The sequence below is a fragment of the Strongyloides ratti genome (assembly GCF_001040885.1).
Source record: "Strongyloides ratti genome assembly S_ratti_ED321, chromosome : 2".
Lineage (NCBI taxonomy): Eukaryota > Metazoa > Nematoda > Chromadorea > Rhabditida > Strongyloididae > Strongyloides > Strongyloides ratti.
Window position 1 is genome coordinate 633194 of NC_037308.1, and position 24433 is coordinate 657626.

General features: G+C 24.3%; 6 protein-coding genes across 6 annotated transcripts; 3 read left to right on the top strand and 3 right to left on the bottom strand.

Moving 5' to 3' along the window:
- Window positions 1-467: 467 nt before the first annotated feature.
- SRAE_2000017400 (SWI/SNF-related matrix-associated actin-dependent regulator of chromatin subfamily A member 5) lies at window positions 468-3238 on the bottom strand (the record flags this gene model as incomplete). The annotated part of the gene is made up of 3 exons (XM_024650970.1): window positions 468-2983; window positions 3022-3091; window positions 3140-3238. 3 exons carry the CDS (start codon window positions 3236-3238, stop codon window positions 468-470), a joined length of 2685 nt encoding a protein of 894 aa, XP_024504694.1.
- A 1116-nt stretch (window positions 3239-4354) lies between these two features.
- SRAE_2000017500 (Hypothetical protein) lies at window positions 4355-5057 on the top strand (the record flags this gene model as incomplete). Its single annotated transcript, XM_024650971.1, has 2 exons — window positions 4355-4684; window positions 4728-5057. The coding sequence occupies 2 exons, from the start codon at window positions 4355-4357 to the stop codon at window positions 5055-5057; spliced, it is 660 nt and encodes a 219-aa protein (XP_024504695.1).
- Window positions 5058-5516: 459 nt separating this feature from the next.
- SRAE_2000017600 (Acyl-CoA N-acyltransferase domain-containing protein) lies at window positions 5517-6436 on the top strand (the record flags this gene model as incomplete). The annotated part of the gene is made up of 2 exons (XM_024650972.1): window positions 5517-6082; window positions 6121-6436. The coding sequence occupies 2 exons, from the start codon at window positions 5517-5519 to the stop codon at window positions 6434-6436; spliced, it is 882 nt and encodes a 293-aa protein (XP_024504696.1).
- Window positions 6437-10474: 4038 nt separating this feature from the next.
- Window positions 10475-12748, bottom strand: SRAE_2000017700 (BEACH domain and WD40 repeat and WD40/YVTN repeat-like-containing domain and WD40-repeat-containing domain-containing protein; the record flags this gene model as incomplete). Its single annotated transcript, XM_024650973.1, has 1 exon — window positions 10475-12748. One exon carries the CDS (start codon window positions 12746-12748, stop codon window positions 10475-10477), a length of 2274 nt encoding a protein of 757 aa, XP_024504697.1.
- A 2366-nt stretch (window positions 12749-15114) lies between these two features.
- Window positions 15115-16555, top strand: SRAE_2000017800 (Protein mab-21-like 1; the record flags this gene model as incomplete). Its single annotated transcript, XM_024650975.1, has 2 exons — window positions 15115-15312; window positions 15569-16555. The coding sequence occupies 2 exons, from the start codon at window positions 15115-15117 to the stop codon at window positions 16553-16555; spliced, it is 1185 nt and encodes a 394-aa protein (XP_024504698.1).
- Window positions 16556-16778: 223 nt separating this feature from the next.
- SRAE_2000017900 (Neurobeachin) lies at window positions 16779-22475 on the bottom strand (the record flags this gene model as incomplete). Its single annotated transcript, XM_024650976.1, has 3 exons — window positions 16779-16981; window positions 17020-17589; window positions 17810-22475. 3 exons carry the CDS (start codon window positions 22473-22475, stop codon window positions 16779-16781), a joined length of 5439 nt encoding a protein of 1812 aa, XP_024504699.1.
- Window positions 22476-24433: the final 1958 nt, after the last annotated feature.

Genomic DNA, 24433 nt, shown 5'->3' on the forward strand with positions numbered 1-24433 from the left:
AATTTTACATACTTAAATTGATTATTTTAAAAAATTTAAACATTTTTATATATAAAATATTAATTTAATATATTTTTTATAAAAACAAATTGTTAGCAGTATTTTAATCATATAGTTTATTTAATTAATATATTGTTTATACCCTGTATGTTAATTTTTAATAGAAACCAGTTATTGAAAAAAAAATTACTTTTTTTTATTAATTCCCTATGACAGTTAAAAAAATTATGAGAATAAAAACAATAATTACCCTATTTTACTATGAAATTTTTTTCTACAAATAATACAGAGTTTTTTAAGCTTAAGACTCTCTTTGAAAATTTTTTTATTTTTACAAAATTAATAAAATAAAGAACAAAAAAGTTTATTTAAAAGTTTGTCGTTATTTTAAAATGTTAAACGCAACAAACAATTTAAAAAAAAAATTATATAACTTTTAATTTACATAAAAAAGGAGCACACTGACTCTAAAATAGACTTGAATCTTTCTTATCAAACGCATCTTTAAGTAAAACTTCCACTAATTTGTGATCAATTGTGCTTTCAATATTTTCACTGTTGTCACCTGTTACATTCTCCTGAAGTTTTAACTTATTCTCTGCATTCGTTAACATTGGTTCTTCAACCGTATTTTTAGAAATAAAACGGTAGATATTTACCTCTTTTTTTTGACCGAGTCTATGGGCTCTATCTTCAGCTTGTTTATCATTTTGAATATTAAAATCAATGTCGTGTATTATAACATTATTTGCAGCAGTTAAATTTATACCAAGACCCCCAGCCTTAGTTGATAAAAGAAAAACAAAGATGTCATCGTTTTGATTGAATTCTTCCACCATTTGAAATCTCTCCATAACAGGTGTCGATCCATCAAGTCTTTTAAAATGATAACCTCGAATTTCAAGATATACTTCAAGTATATCCAATAACATTGTAAATTGACTAAAAATCAAAACTTTTTCGTTTGATGCTTTAATTTTAGGTAACAATTTATCCAAAGCATCAATTTTTGCACTTTCCAAAAACTTTGAATCTTCTAAAGCATAAATAAGTGTCTGATCAGTTGTAAGACAAAGTTTATGAATAGCAATATCGCTCATAAAACCTAAATCTTCTGCTAAAAAAATTGGATTCTTTTTTTTATAGGAATCATTATACATAACAAGTAATTCAGCAATCTTATGACACAATCCATCATTGTATATCCACCTATATAATAAAGGATGATTAGCAATTTGTCTTAATTGCATAAGACCACCCACACTCGAACCATCACCCCTATGATATGCCATCCGAATATCGTTAAGACAATAATCATATATTTCAACTTGTAATGGTTTTAATTCAACATACATAATTTCTTGATTTTTTTTTGGTAAAGATTGCAAAACATCAACCTTTAATCTTCTTAGCATAAATGGTGCCAAAATAAGTTTAGCTTGCTCAATTTTATGAGATTCATATAATTCATCAACAGTTAATGGTGTTCTATCTTCTTCACAATGTTCCTTTTCATATTCTTGTTTTAAACTTGTAACTGTATTTGTTCGCTTCCCGCACTGAGTTCTTATTTGAAACTGTCCAAGTAGTTGGTCAATATCATCACAATAGTTAAGAAACATCTTGCTCATTACAAAATATGTTAGTGAAATTAATTCAATCAAATTATTTTGTAAAGGAGTCCCAGTTAGAAGAATTTTTCTTTTTCCCTTAACTTTCATTAAAGAACGATATCGAGTAGTATTACAATTCTTTAACATATGACCTTCATCATACACAACATAATGAATAGAAAAAGCTTTAAAAAACTTTCTATCTTCTTCTTTTGACGTAATCATATTATATGTTGTCAAAAGAACATCTATATTTTTTGTGCCTTTAACTGCTTCTCTTCTTAGTCTTTTGCGTTCCTCCATAGCACCATAATAACATAAAATCTTCAATTTTGGTGAAAATTTAGAAAATTCGCTTTGCCAATTTTCAATAACTGAGGAGGGTACTACAATCAAGTGTGGTCCACAAACACCACTTTCTTTGAGATGTGTTAGAAATGCAATAATTTGTATAGTTTTTCCAAGACCCATTTCATCAGCTAATATAGCGTTGTAACCTAATTTATGCATTTGGATTAACCAATTAAGACCAATTTTTTGATAATCATGAAGTGAACAATTACTTAATGATGCTGGTTGTTGAACTACTTCTTGTTTGCTCATATCTTGAAGTCTTTTTGACATTTCTTTAGCTTTTCCAGTACAATCATCAAGAACTTTTTCAATAATTCCTCTATTTTCAAGGTAGTCAAAATATACCTCAATAGCCTGATTACCTCTTGGGACAGTGTTTAAAGCTTTTTGAAATTCATCAAATGAATTGAAAGGACGCATTGACATGATGAGATTAACCATCTTGTCGGATATTCTTGGTGTGCTACGAATATCTTCAATTTTTGCATGATTAAAAAAATCAATTGTTTTCTGTTTTAATTCAGAGTCAGAATATGTACGACAAACATCTTGATTGTCGTCACTATCAGAACAATTGTTAAATGTTCCACAGTAATTTTTATCGTTAACATCATCCTCTACTTCCTCTGCTTTTATTCTCTTACTTTTTTTAGAATTTTCTAATTTTTTCGATTTCATAGGTGACTTAACATGATCATCATCTGAACTATCAATAGTTAATTTTCTTTTATTTGTTTTTCCCTTAACGGGTTGTACATCTTCATCGTCACTACTTTGAAGAGCATGAATAGGTAATTCACTGGTCACTTCGTATTCAATTTCACCACTTTTCTGCTTTGAAATTTTTAACCGCACTGGTTCAACAAAATCTTCTATTACCTCTTCACCACTTGAATCAGCTACTATATCTTCCATTTTTTCTTCAACCTGATCCTCATCACTAATATTACATTCATAATCATCATCTTCTTCAGCAATAAACTGACCATCTTCTAATTTTGTAACTTTATGTTTTTCTAAAATTAATTATATTATAAATTCAACAAAATATTACTTTTAGAGTAAAGAGATTTCTTTGGTTGACATTTTGTAACATTTCTCCCTTTATCAGAACTATTAAGAACCTAATATAAAAATATTAAATTAAATTAAATTACACATTTAAAACATACCAATTTAAGTTGCTCTTTTTTTTTAGCTAAAGTCTCCAAAAGCCTAGAATTTGAAACAGAAGATACACCAACTCTTTTTTTATCGTCAAAGCGGTTCATTTTTATACGACCAGTTGTAGAATACACGTTTCCAATGTCTCTGTATACTCCCGCAATTCAAAATATCGTTGTAGGAATTTATTTCGTACGTCACTCTTCTTTTAATTGACATAAATATGGTTTTTTGTTCAAACAAAATATATATTTATTTCTATATAGTAAGCGGGAAATAATTTAACATTTAAATTCAAAGTACAGAATATTTGTTGTTATTTTATTATACATATAAAGTGGTTCATGAATGTCTTCCCAATAATTAAAATTATAAGAAAAAAAGAGAAAAAAAAATAAAGGTTATTAAAATCAAATATCACTAAATTATAGAAAAGACCTTGAAAAAAATTATATTTAAAGTTTCACAAAAGAATTTTTATTTTATAAGAAAATAAATTTTTGATAATATTTAAAAAATGTATAAAATGATAAGAAAAGACTTTCAAACAATAATAACCACACTCATTAAAATGGTACGTGATATAGAATTATGTATATATAATTTATACAAAAATAAATAAATTTATTTAAAAATCCATTTTTGAAAATTGCGTTCTATAATTTAAATCTTTAGAAGTATAATATTTTTAGAAATAAGTCAGTGATTTCTTCAAAGTTAAAGCTATTTACAAATAATTTCTATTAAATGTTATAGAAATTTTTAAAAACATTTTATACTATTGAATTAAAAGAAAAAATATTAATTTTCATGTTTCTCTTTATCATTCAAAATTTGATAAAAAAAAAGAAACAATAAAATTTTAAATATTTTTTAAAAATAAAAAAGTTGTAATATAAAGTGCTTTTAAAAATTGATTTAATTTTAATTTTCTTTTTAGAAAAATTTTTTTAAGGCTTTATAGTTAGCAAAAGGAGAGAAGAAGTAAACACAAATGTAGCTGTAGTTATTTCGATATATAAACTTTTAATATATAAAATGATTATGCTTTTTATTTAAAAGTACTTGTTATATGTATATAGCTATGCACTTTTAAAAAAAAATTATACATAGTATATTTTTAATTTATTCTAATTTTGAATATTAAAAATTTAAATATTATGTTGTTATGATAAGATTTTTAGTTTATAAATACATTTTATTAGATTTTCTTATTTATTACCATGAATAATAGTACCATTCCCCTTCATTACAACACATCATTATCACAATTTGAAATACCAGGTATTTCACGACAAGATGCTTTTGTGAATTCAAATGGGAAAGAAAAGACAATCGCATATAATTTTGTTATAATTTCATTATCAGAAATATCCTTTAAAATGAGAAACCAATTATATTTATTCGATTATTTTAATGAAGATAGTGGAATTAGATTGATAGGATACTGCATTCCTATATTTGTTTATCGTCGTTTTTTTGTTGGTCGAATGCCTTTAACTCATAAAGAAATTGTAAGAAGAAAATCTGGCAATCCAGGTGATTCACATGGTGTAAGTTGAATAATATTTATAATAATAATAATTCAATTTTTAGTCATTATTAAAACATGTAAAAATACCAATTATATCAGTTGAACCAAAATATCCAAAAAATTGGTTAAAGTACGTCATAAACGGATATTCTGATATTTATCCATATAATCAAAATCCAAGTAATTTGTACTATAACAATGATTATTATATGGCTCAAAAAAATGTCTTAAATTCTTTAACTCCAAATTGTGTTGTTGATTTTTATAATCTAAATAATTGTCCTTTTTTGATTCCATTTAGAACATTTGATTGTATAATCTGTTACATGTTAATATTTTCCAATTGTGAAAAAAGTAGTGAGGAGATAAACAAATCTTCTATATCAAAGTAGTTATCAAACATTTTATTTTATTTGTTTAGTATTGTTATAAATATTTTTTTTTAAAACTTTTTATTTATTATTTCAAATTGTATATGTTAATCATTTTTTTAGAATAATTTTAAAAGTATTACTTATCAATGCAATATGTCATTAAAATTGCACATAATTTTAATTTTTTTTTTGTAATTATAATCACATATATATTAGAATTACCAGCTCCGACATTAATATAATGCAAAATTAAGTATATATCAGTTCTAACTAGTTCTGTAGTACATTTTTATGATTAAAATTATCAATATAAAATGTTATATTTTGCATTATGTTTTAATCGAAGAAAAATATTTCGATTAGCATATACCAATCTACCTAGATAGTTATATACTTTAAAGTTTTTATAATAAATATAATTATTAAAATATTTTATTAATGTTTTTTTTTTAAATTTATTTAACAATTATAGGTAAAATGTTACTAAAGGAGATTTCTAATGATAATTTAGAAGATTATTCGAAAAAATTAAAAATATTTCCAAATCTTTTAACAATTTATCATTCCATTGACACACAAAGAAGAGGGTTATTTCCATATGCTGAACATTTTGTTTTCGAAGGGAAATATAAAAATGAAAGCATATATTTTGTATATAGAGAAAATATTTACGTTACTTCTTTTTTATTTATTGGTAGTACAGCAACATCAATAGAATTTGTTGAAAAACTAGAAGAAATATATGAAGAATTGTTTAATATTTTTCCAAAAATAAAAGAAGTTTCAAGTTTTTTGACTATTGGAGCTGCATTTCTTACCAGAACATTTAATAATTGGTATGGAAAATATTTTGGTACAGAAAAATCTGTTGAATATCCAACATATTTATATTATATGAAAGAAGAACAACAATTATTAACAAAAAAATTTATTCCTTCTTTTTCTAATGAATATTATTATGATAATAATATATCTGATGATGATTCTTTGATAATAAATACTACATGGCGTCATGCCAAAAAAGGAGATCTTGAACAAACTAGGTATATTTTTGTTTAAAAATTAAATTACTAATTTTAAGGGCTAAATTGAAACATTTACCTTTTGCTTGCATTAAATTTAAGGGTAAACCAGTATCATTTGAAATGAGCGATCCTTCTGGATTTTTAAATCATCAATTTACAATTGAAGAACATAGAAAAAAAGGACTTGGCTTAGCAGTTGAACTCGAATTATCAAAAAAAATTATTGATATTGATAGAGTACCTTACAAAACAGTTGAACTTTATAATAAAACTGTTTTAAAAAATAGTGATTTTTCACCATACTGGACAAGATGGGATGATGAAAGTGGTAATCCAATTGAATTTCTTTTTATTCCCATAATTAAAAATTGACGACATTATGATTAAATACATCCTAGAAACTTTGTTTTTATTAAAAAATTTTTAAATATTTAAATAAGTGTTTAAATAAATGATGAACATTAGAATATCAAAAAAATTTTTTACTTATCTCGGCATAATTTTAGAGCCACTGACGCATTAGAAATTTTTTTTTTTAATATTATAAATATGTATAATTCTATTTAATATTACAATGTTGATTTAACATAAAATGTTTTTTAAAAAAAAATTAAATAAAAAAAAAGTAACTAAAAATTTTTTTTTAAAAAAAATTTAGAAAAACAACTTTTTTTGGAATTTAAATATGCTACTATGGTCATTCGATAACCCTTGAAATGGGATGAATTTTGAATATAATCAACAATATTAGAAAATTAATAGTTCAGGAGTTATAAGGATTCAAAGATGAAGGGCGAAATTGTGGAATATTTTTTTGTAAATTTCAACTTCCATGATACAATGAGATATTTTAAAAATAAACAGTTGTTTCTAGATCAGTTTTTTACGAGGAATTCATTAAGCCTATCCACATCTTCATAGGACTTCTAAAAATTAAGATATGATAAGAAATATGTTAAAAAAAAAGTTTTAAGAATCGTGTAATAACTCACGTTTATGAAGTCACAGGTCCATGAAATTTGATGCGCTGTGCTTCTTTCATAATTTAAGTTAGACTCTACGTTGAAAACATTTTTGTATTTTCAATGGTTCTTGAGATATGTAACTTGGTATTTTTTCGCGCGTAATCCATTGTCACCGTTTTTTTATATCTCGAAAGTGGTTAAAGGTATAAAAAAATTTTGAAGGTAGACCCCATATGAAAACTCATTAGAAGACGATTGCAGAAATCTGATTGCGATTATCTTGATTTTGAAGCGAGATATGAACAAAGGCGGAAATTTTTCTAAAATATTCATTGTTCCCGACTTTTCAGTATCTCAAGAAATACTTATCCTATGAAGATGGGACTAGTTTCATTCGATTTCTATTCAAAAGTAGGTCTAGATAAATGATTTTCATAGCTATAACTTTATTATTTTCAGAGATTTAGAAATTGGCTGAAAATTTTCTAGATTTTTGACTTTACCTCAAAAAATGTGAACAAAGAAAAGCAACTTTTTTTGGAAGTTGAATATGCTACTATATTCATTTGATAGCCCTTAAAATGGGATGAATTTTGAATATAATCAACAATATTTGAAAATTGAAATTTCAGGAGTTACAAGGATTCAAAGTTGAGAGGCGAAATTGGGGAATATTTTTTGTAAATTTCAATTTCTATGATAATATTGTGAATTTTAAAAATAAATACTTTTTTCTAGATCAATTTTTTACGAGAAATTCATTTAGCCTATTTACATCTTTATAGGACTTCTAAAAATGAAGATATGATAAGAAATATTTTTAAAAAAAAAGTTTTAAGAAACTAGTGATAACTCAGGTTAATGAAGTCACAGAACCATGAAACTTGATGCGCTGTGCTTCATTCGTGATTTTAGGTATACCCTACGTTGAAAAGTTTTTCAAATTTTCAACCGTTCTTGAGATATGAAACTTGGTACTTTTTCGCGCGTAATCCATTGTCACCGTTTTTTTATATCTCAAAAGTGGTTAAAAGTATAAAAATATTTTGAACGTAGACCCCACTTGAAAACTCATTCGAAGTTAATTGCAAAAATCTGATTTCATTTATCTTAATTTTGAAGCGAGTTATGAACAAAGGCGGAAATTTTTCTAAAATATTCATTGTTCCCGACTTTTCAGTATCTCAGCAAATAATTACCCTATGAAGATGGGACTAGTTTCATTCGATTTCTATTCAAATTTTGGTCTAGATTAATAATTTTCATAGCTACGACATCATTTTTTTCAGAGATATAAAAATTGGCTGAAAATTTTCTAGATTTCTAATTTTACCTCTAAAACTGTGACCAAAAATGAACAACTTTTTTTGGAATTTAAATATGCTACTATGGTCATTCGATAGCCCTTGAAATGGGATGAATTTTGAATATAATCAACAATATTAGAAAATTAATAGTTCAAGAGTTATAAGGATTCAAAGATGAAGGACGAAATTGTGGAATATTTTTTTTAAATCTCGACTTTCATGATAAAATTGCAAATTATAAAAATAAATACTTATTTCTAGATCAATTTTTTACGAAAAATTCATTAAGCCTATTCACATCTTGATAGGACTTATAAAAATGAAGCTATGATAAGAAATATGTTTGAAAAAAAGTTTTAAGAATTTAGTGATAACTCAAGTTAATGAGGTCACAGGTCTATGAAGTTGGATGCGCTGGGCTTCTTTCATAATTTAAGGTGTACCCTACGTTGAAAACTTTTTTTTATTTTCAACCGTTCTTGAAATATAATGCTTGGTACTTTTTCGCGCGTAATCCATTGTCACCATTTTTTTATATCTCGAAAGTGCTTTAAGATATAAAAAAATTTTGAAGGTAGACCCCATATGAAAAGTAATTTGAAGACGATTGCAGAAATCTGATTGCATTTATCTTCATTTTGAAGCGAGATATGACCAAGGGCGGAAATTTTTCTAAAATATTCATTGTACCCGATTTTTCAGTATCTCAGCAAATATTTATCCTATGAAGATGGGACTAGTTTCATTCGATTTATATTTAAAAGTAGGTCTAGATTAATAATTTTCATAGCTATAACATCTTTATTTTCAGAGATATAAAAATTGGCTGAAAATTTTCTAGATTTCCGACTTTACCTCTAAAAATGTGAACAAAGAAAAACATCTTTTTTGGGAATTTGAAAACACCATTATATTCATTCGATAGCCCTTGAAATGGGATGAATTTTGAATATAATCAACAATATTAGAAAATTAATAGTTCAGGAGTTATAAGGATTCAAAGATGAAGGGCGAAATTGTGGAATATTTTTTTTAAATCTCGACTTTCATGATAATATTGCAAATTATAAAAATAAATACTTTTTTCTAGATCACTTTTTTACGAAAAATTCATTAAGCCTATTTACAACTTTATAGGACTTCTTAAAATGAAGATATGATAAGAAATATGTTTGAAAAAAAGTTTTAAGAATTTAGTGATAACTCAAGTCAATGAAGTCATAGAACCATGAAACTTGATGCGTTGTGCTTCTTTTGTAAATTAAGGTGTACCCTACGTTGAAAACTTTTTTTTATTTTTAATGTTTCTTGAAATACTATGCTTGGTACTTTTTCGCGCGTAATCCATTGTCACCCTTTTTTTATATCTCGAAAGTGCTTTAAGATATAAAAAAATTTTGAAGGTAGACCCCATTTGAAAACTCATTCGAAAACGATTGCAGAAATCTGATTTCATTTATCTTCATTATGAAGCGAGATATGACCAAGGGCGGAAATTTTTCTAAAATATTCATTGTACCTGACTTTTCAGTATCTCAGGAAATACTTATCCTATGAAGATAAGACTAGTTTCATTCGATTTCTATTCAAAAGTTGATCTAGATTATTAATTTTCATAGCTATAACATTTATATTTTTAGAAATATAAAAATTGACCGAAAATTTTTAGATTTCTGATTCTACCTCTAAAACTGTGACAAAAAAAAAATAACTTTTTTTGGAATTTTAGAATAAAATTGCATTCATTTGATAGTCTTTGGAAAATTATGAAATTTAAATATAATTAAAGTTATATTAAAACAAAAATTTTGAAATTGTTAAAAGTCAAAAATGTGAAAGATTCTTCAAAAAATAAATGTTAAATGTAATATTACTCTTATTCATCTAAATATTTTATCCAAGTTTATCTGTGAAGCACTAAAATGTTATAGTATAATAAAAATACTTTTTATTTGTTGATCGAATTATTTATTAATTAAATATATTATGTTTAACTATTAGCTTCAGAAAAAAAAAATAAATAAAAATTTATAATTTATTTAATAACTTAATATCTATCGTAACAACAATATCATAGATTATATAATTAATAAAATTTTAGTAAAATAAATAGTTTTAAAATGATATATAAGGCTATTTTATTGAGAATTTCTTTGTTTGTATTCATAATGCCATCTATTAAAATCTACATTAAAAACAACAATAGCTCCAGAATCAAGACCTGCCAAAATGAAACGTTGATTTGTAGGTAAAGATAAACTTCTAATAGGACTATCTGTTTGTTGGAAAGTATAGACTATTTGTAATGGAAATAATCTTAAAACACTAATACGTCCATTTTCTGTACCAATTATTAAATATTCACCATCTCTTGATAAGACTGCTGAAAAAATTTTTTCTGTTGATTTGTGTAAAGGTACATTTAATTGATAACCTGTTGATGTAAATGTTGAAACAATTTCGTGATTATATATTACCGTAATAATACAATCTCTATTCATCATTATATGTGTTACACCAGGATAATCATTATATTTCAATGGATCTAAAACACGTTGAAGATCTTGACTTTGAATCCTTCTTATCAAATCTCCAGAAACTGTATGCATAAGAACAGTACCATCAATACTACCACTAACTACTATACCATTTTCTGCAGAGACTGCCAATGCTGTGATTCTTGAATCATGTCCTGTTAAAATAGCTCTTGGTGCAGCAGGTTCTCCACAAATATTATATTCACCTGCTATAAAATTTGTTACAGTATTAAAATGCCATAATACAACTGTACAATCTATTGATCCAGAGACAACATAAAAGTCCATATTTGGTATTTGCTCTGATCTTCCTAAACATGTAACAACATCACCATGCCCATAGACAACTTGTTTTATAGTAGCATTTTCTGAATCAATTACCCTAAAAGAATAATCTGGATAACCACAAGCAATAATTATTTTTGAATCAAGTGATGTTACAAAATTTGAAGATGTGATTGGAAATCTTTGATCAAATGAATCTCCTAAATGTCTTTTTGGTAAAATTGTTGAAGGGTTTCCAATTGCTAATAATGGATCAACTGTAAGTGGTAATTCAGAAGCTGGAGGATTGTTAATAATTCCTGATCTATCTTTATCATCATTTGATATTGGAAATTGTGAATTAGGAGAAGTTTGATGAAAATTAATATAGTTGTTATTCCATTTATTTAATGAAAATACTAAATTTTGAGCTATTGATATAACAGTAGGATTTCCAAGAAGTAAATGTGTATTAGCAGATAAATGAACGACTGGTGAGTTAGATATAAATTTCATTAACATGCATAAATCATCGGTGACTGGTTGAAAAGAGAATGGTGATATTGACAAAAGTGATTGTCTAACTGGATGTGGTTCTATTAATAATTGTACAGGAGTTTGTCCAAATGATAATATTTGTTTTTCAATACCTTCTCTTGTTATAGGATCTTCAATAGCTGATTTATTAACACTACCTTCATAAGACAAATAATAAAAGACATTTGTTGCTCTAATGGCTTCTGGTCCTCTTTGTTTATAACCAAAAATTAAATCAATCCATTGATTTAATTGGCATGAAACTAAATCTGATTCTAAAGCTTGCCTATGAATTTGGATAAATTTTTCAGGTGAACCTTCTGCCCATGGAGGTAATTGAACATCATTTACAATTTGACCATTTTCTCTGATTCCAAGATCATATTTGTTTGTATTTTTCAATATTTCTGGTAAATAAAATAGTTCAGGAATCAATTCTTTTACATCTTGAGGATTCTTTTGACAATTTTCCCATGCTTGAGCAATTGAATGGAATAAACGATCTGAATGATCAAACTTTCCTGATTGTAAATCTAAGAAAATCGAAGTATAAGGTTCTTGTCTAAACATCCAATTTAATACAAAAGCTTCAGTTGAATAATGAGTTCCATAATGAAATGGTGGAATCGTTTCATCAACCCATGAATCAAATCTATCTTTATAAAATTTTTTCCTAGCTTCAGATAAAGCTCCAATTGGTTTTGTAAGATCTCTAAAATTACTTGGTTCTTTTAAATCTAGTGTTTCACTAGAGTAATTTGATAAAATCCATGGAAAAACAGGATACTGATTAAGATCATTATATGTACGACCAGAAATTGTATTTAAAAACATTAAATAATCAAAGTTAGAAACTTCACGACGTTGCCATTTTGTCGGCATATCAGAAAATTTAAAAAGTTGTTTTGGTTTCATAAGAGAAGTTTTTCTTTTTTGTGGTAAACCATATTTTACTCCAACTCCAACTGATGGTAGATGTTCTACAACTAATTTTACAGTATCATAATTATCAAATGAAAACATTATTGCCGTTCTAGAAGCAATAAAAAGTTCCAATGCTGTATATTGAAGCATATATCTCCTTAAGAAAATAGCACGTATCTCTGGAAATCTCCATCTTCCATGAAGAAAATCACAATATCTAAGAACCTAAAAAAAAATTTATTATAATGATTCAAAAATATGTTTATAATGAAATATTAAATTTTCTTTTTAGTTTTTTTTTATAAAACTTCTTAGTTTTTTTTAATAATATATTATATTGATAAAATCAATAAATAAAATATCTTTATTTTAATTTTGAATTTTCTAAAAAATTTTTTAAAGTTTCATCATAATTTTTAAACCATTAAATTATTATGAACATAAAAAACAAGTATTCTGTTGTTTTATTCTAGAGACTTTTAAATGATCAAAGAAAATTCTAAAATAATTATAATCATTTTAGATGTTATTTTGATATTTTTATTTAACAATTTTTTTTTGTTTAAAGTTTGAAACTTTACATTATAATAATAGTTAAATATTTATAAAAATGTAAACAATACATGATAAAAATAAAATCAGAAATATAGTTATTTTTCTAAATTTTTGTCGTACCTTTTTGTTTTATTTTTTACTATTAATTTAGTATTTTAAATAATATTCTAAAATTCTAAACATAAAAACGATAAACAAAATTAATTTCAAATTTTCTGAAAATAAGGTTCAGAGTATGAGTTATAAAACAAATCTAAAATCTATTAATCTCTACACAAGTAGATTCAAATTTTACTCAAGAAGTATTATTTCTATATTTCAAAAATAAAAACAAATAGACATGTTTTTTTTTAATTGTCCTTTTTATAACCTAATTTTTTAGAAAAACTATTATTACTTAAAACAACTAGTAATTATATCCTCAAATATCTTATCTATAAAATGTCTAAAATACTAATCAGACTTTTCTATCAATCAAAATATATCAGCGCAACATAAAGTTAAATTTTCTTTCTATCAATTATCAAAGAAACCACCGCCCTTCAAAAGTGTATATTTTTATATTTCATTTTTGGAGTAAGAAATATTCTTGAATGTTTAATTACACGCAAGCAAATTACAATAATATAATTCTTTATAAAATCTATAGTTATATACATGCGTGACTAGTTAAATATCTCCTTATCCATCATTATAATCTCATAATATACAAGAAGGAAAAGGTTAAATTAAATTAGTACTTTTATATTATATTAGTGTAGATGTTTCTTATTTATCAATTGATAAATAAAAACGCCAATTAAATTATGATGTGCCATTATAACCACCTTGACAGATTTAAAGATTTTCTCCAACGACTATAAAGTATATTATTAAATTAGAAAAAGCATAGAGAGAAACATTATCAAGTAACAAGTAATTAACATTTGAAAAGTGATATTCTTCTTGTAGCATATGTCGTGACAGAAGTGATTAAAAGTTAAGAAAATAAAAATTTTGTGATTTATTGATATTGGCATATAGAGATTATACAATGATATTCTTTAAGCACTTTTTTTTAAAAATTAAAATAATAAAATAATTTTCTTTCAAAGTAATTTATGTTTCTTCATATTAAAAAAAAATAATTTCAATCTATTAAATAATCTTAATAAAAAAAAAAAAGTCACATCAACAAAGTTATTTTATAACTATATAACTAAGCAAAACTATATAATTATTTTTATTCAAAACCACTTTATATGTGGCATTTATATTTTTAGATTTTTTCAAAAACATTATAATATTAATCAAAAAGAATGATTTTTAAGACAACTCAAAATTAACTTTGATAACACAATCATTCTCATCAATCAAACTTTTAAAATGAGATTACAACAGGATAAAGTAATAGAGGTATATATTTTCAAATTATTACGTTAATAAGTTTGGTATAAGCTTAAATAAAAATTGAATTATTCTATCGTTTATTTATTATTATATGTGTATTTATTGCTTTTAAATAAAAAGTAATATTATAAAAAAATTTTTATATTTTATAATTTAACTTTTTTCTTATAAAATTGATAAAGATATTTTGAAAATTAATAAATACTTTTGTATTTAATTTAATAAAATAATTACGTCATTATTATAATAAAAGATTAATTTTGTTATTAACATTTTACACACTGTTTATTGTAACATATTTTTACTCTGTTTTCTATAAAAACATAAAGAAGGACGTTACTTTTTAGAATATTTTACATATAACCAATATAACTTTTTTCAATTTTCCATGTAAGGCGGTACTACACACGCAATTTCCAGTGCACTGTCAAGTTTATAAAGAGAAAGTATATTACTGGCATATGAAGTATAATACTCATTTCAATTTCTATTAGTTAACTTAAATATATATATAAATTTATTAATAATATTTTTTTCTTAGTATTTTAAATTACTGTATAACTATTAAAATTATGCTTGGAAGAAATCCATCAACTTGTTATCAAATATCTAATTATTATTCAACAAAAGTAATTCGTAGAAAAAATCATATTCGTGAAACATGTGCTATGATTGCTAAAATAGCACAAGATATTCTTCATGATGTAGAAAGACAAGAACCAAGATTCATAAGTACAATAATTGAAAATCAACAAGGAAGATATGAAGGTGTAAGTTTATAATTTTTACTAACTATGCACGTTTTATAATTAATGGCAATTAACTAATTATAATCAATTATAACATTTATGCATGATGAAATACATTTTAATATTATCATTATATTTTTAATATATTCATTCATCAATATAAAAGTTAGTTATATTAACAAGAAAAGGGTATAAGAAAATATTATTAAATAAATTATCTATGCACTTGATATTATTATTATTATTTTTTTTTTTTTAAAATAAAAATATATTTTAGATCATTGCACATTCACCAGATGAATTTGAAATACTTTTATACTTAAATCAAATGGGAGTTTTCAGTTTTGTAGATGATGGTACAATACCAGGATGTGCTGTTTTGAAATTATCTGATGGTAGAAAAAGATCAATGTCATTGTGGGTTGAATTTATTACTGCTTCTGGATACTTAAGTGCAAGAAAGATAAGATCAAGATTTCAAGCATTGGTGGGACAAGCTATTGAAAAAAGTCAATATTCAGAATCTTGTGAATTGATTAAAGATACATCTGATGTTAAAATAAAAATACAAGATAAATATATTTTACAAATAACTTGTGCATTTAGATGTAATAGTATTTGGCCTCGAAGTGCAACTCATTGGCCTAATATTAATTTAATTTGGCCTTCCCCTCAAATTGCAAATGAAGTCAAAAGTGAAGGTTTTGATTTATTATCAAAAGAAACAATTGTTCATGGTGGACCAGGTATAATGTTAAATAATATATCTCAAAATGAACCACCATTACCAATACCTGGTAGTAAAGGAGGTAACACTGTACTTTCAGCAACTACAACATCTCAAAATAATTCTACTATGGAAGGTGATGCATGGGCTATGAATTTAACTCATGCAGAAAGTATATTAATATCTCATCCAACTAGAAAAAAAACTTTATCAATATTAAAATCTTTAAGAGATGATCATTTACAATTTCCTAATAGTCCAATAACAAATTATATAATTAAAACATTAATATTATTTGAATGTGAAAAACATCCACATGATTATGAATGGAAAGAACATTGTATTGGTGATAGAATATTAGGAGTACTTTTACAGTTAGTAAGTTGTTTACAATGTAGAAAATGTCCCCATTATTTTATACCACAATTGGATTTATTAAAAGGAAAACCATACCAATTGTTAGATGAAAGTGCTAAAGTAACATGGAAATTAGCAAGAACTTTAATGCTTGATGCTAGAGCTTTAGAATCACTTTGAAAACATTAATCTATTTTACCAAAAAAAATTAATCTTAATATTATTAATATGAATATATTCGGTATTAATAAAAGTTAAATAAAAATAAATTTTAATATATTCATTTTTAAAATATTGCGGTAGAATTTTTAAAGTTAAAAAAAAAATACAAAAAGATGTTTTGAATGTTTTAAAAATGATTGACATATGGGATAAAGACTTTTGACAAATTTATATTTAAAAGTCAATTCATATTAAACTCAATTTTTGTTAAAAAATTTTTTTTATTATAACTTAATAAACAAACCTTTGGATTTTGTTTTTCATACAAATCATCACCTTCATCTGCATCAAAATAAAAATCTGTCATTGTAATAGATATTGTTCCTGGTACAACTAAACCAGGAGCAATTAATTTACAGGGAGTTGAATAAATTGAATTACTATCTAAAAAAATTTTTATTATATTTATATTTTTAATATACCTTTTTTTGTTATTTCCATATCCATACTTTCTTCTAACCATTTACATATATCCGCATCTTCAACTTGATGTTCTTGTGAATTATTTCCAAGTGATGAAACAATAGCATTCCTTTTTTTTAATTCTTTTAATAATTTTTGTCTTGATTCAGATAAAGCTTCTTCAGATATATTACTTATATTTTGATGTAATCTTGCCATTGAAAGTCTTCCACCATGTGGATTTGGTATAAATCTTTTTCGTCTTCTTGAATCATCTTCCCATGTATCAAGTTTCCAAAATATAACAGGTTCTTGTTCATTATTTGACCATGCTCCATTTGGTGACATAATCATTGTTTTCATATTTTCTAACATTTTTTCTGCTATCAATAAATCTCTTCTTCTAGCAGATTCAATTAAATGTTCACATAATCTTTCTTGTTCTTTTCTTTCTTTTAATCTTTCATTTGATTCATTTTGAAATGCTGTATGTTTTGATACATCTTCAGCACGAAGACGATTTAAAATAAAATCAGCTTCATTAGCAACTCTTAAGATATGTTCTCTAGTAGCATGTGCCATAAGACGTCCTATAAAAAATCAATTAGAAATTATTCTTTTGTCGCATTATATAAAATAATAAATAGGAGGAGATAAAAGTCATAAAAGAAAAATTCTAATTAATAAATTATTAAAAATGATTATTTTCTTTGTACTGTGTCAATAAAAGGAATAGAAACATATCAAAAATGATACTATTATACATAATTAATATGTCATCTATCAAAATAAAGTTAAACATATGCTTACCTTCATTAACAAGTTCTATAAAAGCTAATCCGGCATGCTTTTGAAGAGATGTTTGCCATTCTTGACTACAAAGTAACATAACTAATTCTATAACAGAACCTTGAAGATTTTTTAAAGTTTGCATCACTTTATCATCATTCATTATTTCTTGTCCATGTGTACCAAGAAGACTTTTTTGAAGGTAATTTTTAAAATCAATCATTATTTCACGAAGAACAGGTGCTGTAGATTCAAGAGCTTTTTGTAATCTTTCTGTTAAATATGTTTGTTTTTCACTTTTTGTCATTGATAAAAATTTTATTGCATCAGAATTATTGAAATGATTTAATTGATTTGTTTCTTCAATTGTAGGTTTGTTAACAATTGTAGTATTATCAATTATTTTTATAGAAGCAATTTCTTTCAATGTTTTTTCTTCTTCTATGTCATTTTCTTCTTCATTATTATCTACATTTTCTATATTATGTGAAACTGTATCAGATATCTCATCTTCATAATTTAAAGAATTTTTTGATGATAAATTTTTTTCTACACCATTAATTGATGGTGATTTTAAAGTTTGTCCCGAATTATTAGTATCAAAAAAAGGACTTGGAGTTGTTGGTGGTTCAAGAATATCTCTATATCTTGAAACCATAAGAACAGACAAGAAATAAATTATTGCTAAAGCCAAAAATTGTGCTTGTCTTGGTTCATCCATATCACGATATACAATTCCACGAAGACGTGATAAATCAGAATTTTGTAATAATCCATCAACATCTGGAATAAAATTAGGAGATGGTAAACCATTAATTATATCAAGAACATTTTTGTAATTAGGAAAACATTCATCAATAAATTGTATTATAGCATCAGCACGTTGTATCTGTTTTTGTGTTGCATTATCTCCAGGAAGTATTAAAGAAGGTCTTTCATTTTTAGAAACACGACATGCAAGTATATTTCTAACAGCAACAGTTGCAGAAAGACGAAGCATTTGTCTTAATATACCCCCATTAGGCATATTTTTTTCTTGTTCTAATTCTGTTAATTGAGCAGCTGACATAAAAATAAATGAATCAGCTAGTATTGCAAAACGATGTAACAAACGAGCTGAATCATAAATTGCTAATCCTTGTTTACTTGTATCAATAATATCTAATTCTGAATTAGGTGATGTTGCAGCAGCAAGTAAAGGTAAAAGACCTCCACATGACATTATTAAAGAATCAGACAACTGACTAATAATATGTATTGTATTTGAAATAAAAGTTTGATTATCTATACCAGTTATAAAATCAGTAAATACTGGCCCAGAAGTATTATATTTACTTATTGTTGTTTCTATACCATCTAATAAATCATTTAACAATCGTAATTGAACATGACTCCAAGTGAAATCAGGAGTCCTATAACATGCAACATTTTCATCAGAATTTTCTTGTTTCATTTCACGTTGATAATTTTCCCAAGAAACTTTTGCATGTGATATTGCTAATGTATCAACCCATACACGCCAACCTCCAAACTCTATTTTTATAGCATGTTCTAAAAGTACTTTAAAAATTTTATATACAATTTCAGAAATATTTGCTTCAGCATCAGTTTTAGGATAGATAAATGCTAAAGATATTAACCATTCTTGCCATACAGATAATTGTAAAATTGTACGACGATTATCTTTGTTAGAAATACATAATTTTAAAAGATCTTGTAAAAAACATTTTCTAACTTCCATAGATTCATTACATAATTCAGATTGGGTAATTAAATTAGTAATAACTTTCAACATTTGAGGATTTTCAAAATTAATATTATTTATATTATTTTTATTTGTATTATTTTGACTTTTCATTTCAGAAGAAATTTCTTCAACTAATATTTCATATAATACATCATAACAAGCTTTTGATAAATATGTACAATTTTGTAACAATTTTTCACTAATTAATGCAAGTAAATTTTGATTATGAATACTATCATTTTTTCTTTTTACTGTTGATCTACAAAGAAAGTTTCCTAATATTTTTAAAATTGGTATTCTAATATTTTCATTTGGAGATGACATTAAATCATAAATTACACATATACCTTTATTGTTATCAAATGCTGGAACCATAATTGCAGCATGAACAGCTAATTGTTTTATTATTTGACATAATATATCAAAAAGATTTTCATCTCTTGATTCTGTTGCAAGAAAATTAAATATTATTTGAAATTCTTCATCACGTTTATTATCTTTATTTAATAATTGTTCTTTATTAAACATTAATTTATCTATCAAATCAAGAATTAATTTTCTTATAATTTTAATTTCTTCTACATTACGTTTAGTTTCACAAATTTTAATATTATTACTATCTTCAACATAGTCAGTTGGTCTTGCAATCCAATAATTAATTTTCAATGCATGTACTAATTCTAATACAGCTGGTGTTCTTCTAATAACTGTTCCTAAACCATTTTTACCTAATCCTTCATCAATTAAATATTTATATAATTCTTTTTGTACATCATATTTTGCACGATACCATAATTGTGGATTAAATAAAATATGATCAACTAAATGTTTTAATAATGGAAGTCCAGTATTATGACGACTCATTAAAAATTTTGCCATTTCAATTAATGTTTTTAAAACATCTAATGTTAAATGATTTGGAGATACATTACTTAATGTATGAGCTACAATAAGAAAACCTTTTGAATGAAATAATTGTTGCTGAGCACTTATAGAAGTTTTTAATAATAATAATATAACTGATAATAAATTAGCACAAATATGATAATCTATCATTTCATTATGATCAGTATGAAGCATATCAACTTGTGTAAATAATGGTAAAAGCATTTGTATTCCACCAACTGAATGAAGAGATGAATGAATTGAATGAGTTGTTACAACTTTGACATTTTTCAATATTGCATGAGGAACTTGAACAAAAAATGAATTCATAGCTTGTGAACCAGATGAAGCTTTAGAGGCAGTAATTTTATTAGAAGGCATTAAACATAATTGTTCATGACAATTTTTAGGACAATAAGCTAATACCATTGAATTATTAAGTGAACCGTCAAATAAATGTTTTTTATATCCATCAGGAAGATTACTTTCTGCATCATGTTTAAAATAACTTTGATAACCAGGTCCAAGACAAAATAAACAATTAGCTTGTTGAGCAGAAATTGATTGTGAAAAAACATATATAGCACATATTTGTCCACAAAAACTTTCATTTGCATTATTTTCATTTGGACCACAACCAATAAAACAACGATTAAAATGATCAGTTGTTGAAACTAACCAATTAGCTTCTAATGTTTCTATTAATAAACCATCAATATATACATTTATATCATTTTTTCCCCATCTTGAATAATTAAAAGATAATGCAATATGATGCCATTTTCTAGGTATTAATGGTTGTTTTATACATTTTATACACTCTTTTTGTCCACTACCACCATTAGTAGATTTAATACAACGTATAACAAGACATGAACCCATGAAATATCCAGAATATCCTAAACCCTTCTCTGTACAAAAATAAAATAAATATGGTGTTTCTCTTTCAAATTGAGCTCCATTAGATGGATCCATACGTAACCAAGTACTAAATGTCCATCCATTTTGATAGGGCCATTTTATTAAAGGAGGTAAACTTAAACCAGATGATTCTTTTCCTGGAAATGAAAAAAATACATCAGCAGTATCTTTTTTTGGCATTTCTTTCATAACTGATAATAATTTAACTGAATACCTAGGCCAAACACCATTTGTAGCATGTAAAGCACGTAAAAATCTTTTTGTTTCTTTGACAGTAATTGAATATGAAGACAAAACTGAAAGAAGTTGAATTATCAAATCAGCAACAGTATTTTCACAATTTGGTAATCTATCAAGTAATTTTGATATTAATCCAATTTCTGAACACGCTTCAAGATTAATAAAACTTTTTTTTACAGAATGACTAAATATTGTCCATGTTTTAATTTGATCATCAACAGATGATTTATCTAAAATTTTCAACATACTATCAATGGCTTTAGGATATTCTATTCTAAATTTGGAATCTAGATCAAAAATACCACCAACTAAAACATTTAATATTTCATCTACTATTACTCCTGCCTCTACATCTCCTTCATTAAAAGTTGTTTCAAGACGTTCTAAAATTTCATCAGGAGATTCATTATAATCCTGTTTAATATTACACAAAACAGGAGGTGGTAATGGTGATATTTTTCTTAAAACATCTTGATCATCTTGTTTATCTATTTCATGAGAAATAATTGTTAAATCTATATCTTCATCAATACTTCTAATTTCATCAATTGTCTTTGATAAATTAATATTTGAAGTTTCATCTGATTCTGAATAAAACTCGTTAGGTAAATTTATATCTGAATGTAATATTGTTTTATGAGTAGATTTTGTATATAGTTCAATATTTTGAAACTCCTCTTCTTCATTATCTTTCATACCAAGCGAACCATCATTATTTTTATCTTCCAGAGTTGAAGACTCAGGTGAATCTTCTGAATTAGAAGCAATATTCACTTCTTTGACAGAATTAATTTTAATTGGTGTTTGAGTAGTAATAGAGTTTTCATTATTAGATATATCATCTGTTAATGAAGGAATTTTATCAGAATTTTCGTTAAAATGTACATCTGACATCATTCCATACTGAAATTAAAAAAAAAACTTATTATAAAAATATTTTTATTACAATATACAATGAATTATACTCGAACACAGTAAAGAAATATTTTTTATACAAATAAAATAAATCAATTTATAATATCTAAAATAATTATAATATATATATTTTTAATTTTTCGTATAAATATATAAAATTTGAAAGTACAATTAGAAGTAAAAAATAATCTTAAATTCTTATAAAAATTTTAGAAAATAAAGTACATAATAAAATATCCTAATAAAGTATTATTAATATCAAAAAATTCTTCTTAAATTTAAATAGTTATAAAAGGAAAATAGATTAAAAAGTAGTCTTAGAATTGATAAGCAAGTCCAGTAAGTATCTTTAAAAATGAACATATTATAAATTATTAAATATAAGCTTATTTCTTTATTACTATTAATTTGTTAAGTTTTTAATAAAATTGTTATGAGATAAAAAAAAAGTTTTTATTATTAAGCTAGTTATATACTTAAAAATAAATAGTAACAAACAAATTAGATAACATCTAATACTCTCATCCAAAGTTACATAAATTATATTTGAAAAATACTAGTACAAATAATAAAATTAAAAAAAAAATAGATAAATAATTTTTAATAGTATACAATACTTTGTGGTTTTATCCACCACTTTAAAATTATCAAAAAATAATTAGAAATTAATTTTTTTTTGCATATAAAATAATTGTATGATAAATTGTGATAAATGATAGATTAAATAAAATAAATATTTTTTTAATCATTAGTAATATTAAAATTATTTTTCTTTTTTTGGGTAGATAATAAAAAAGTATAACAAAAAAAGGTGTTTTATATTTTATTTATTATTTTGTACAATAAAATTAATAATTTTAAGTATCTTAATATAGTAAATCTTATGAAACTTCTTGAGATTATCCCTGCTGAAAATAATGCTATTCAATTCCTTCAAAATAATAACTTAATTCTATAATTAATTAATAGTCAAATGGTCATAAAATATTGTTTAAAATTATAAATCTGATCACATTTTAGGAGACTTTTTTAATTTTACTAAATTTTTATAATAAACAAAAAAAAATTTTATAAAGCATTGTTTTTTAAAATATTATCAAAAATATTTAAAATTAATTTATTTTAATATTTTACAATAGATAAAAGATAAAAATGATTTTAAAATGTGGGAAATAAAAGTACAAAGAAGCTAACTTATTAAAAATTTATTTAAATAATGTTATTTTTTTCTTAATATCTATTTTATAGAGAAATATGGTTATTTATTACATAGTTTATATTGTTAATAACATTTTTTTTTCATAGTATTTTACCCATAAATTTAAAACAAATAAATGTTATCATTTAAATTTAAAGATAATCTAAAATATAAATTTGATTGTATTCAATGAAAACCAGAAAAAAATATCTAATAAAATATAAAATAAACTATAGTTCATTTTAAAAATTAAATTAATGTTGACTTGATAAATTAAAGTTTGAATACTAATAATTTTTATAATAATAAATTACAAAATTTTAAAGCTTTTTATACTATCACTAAATTTCTTTAGATTAAAATTTATTAAAAAAAAAAAGCTAATAGCAAAAATAACTTTTCTAGACATAAGCAACAAAAGATTAAATAAAAATATGTAAGTTACAAAAGACATTAAAATTAAGCTATACTAACATAAGTAGTTGAAAACTAATAGTATTAAACATTAAAAATAATCCACTAGTGAATTAACAAAAACAAAATTATATAGCTGAACTGACATCTAAGATTAAAAATTTATTAATCAGTTAAATGTTAAAAAAAAATGTAATCAATTAAAAACGTAACATATTCTACAAATTCGAAAAAAGTACCTTATAATATCATCAATATTAAATACTTCTAATTGTATAAAATATATAACATTTTCTGAAATTATGAAATAAAAAGTTGAATCATG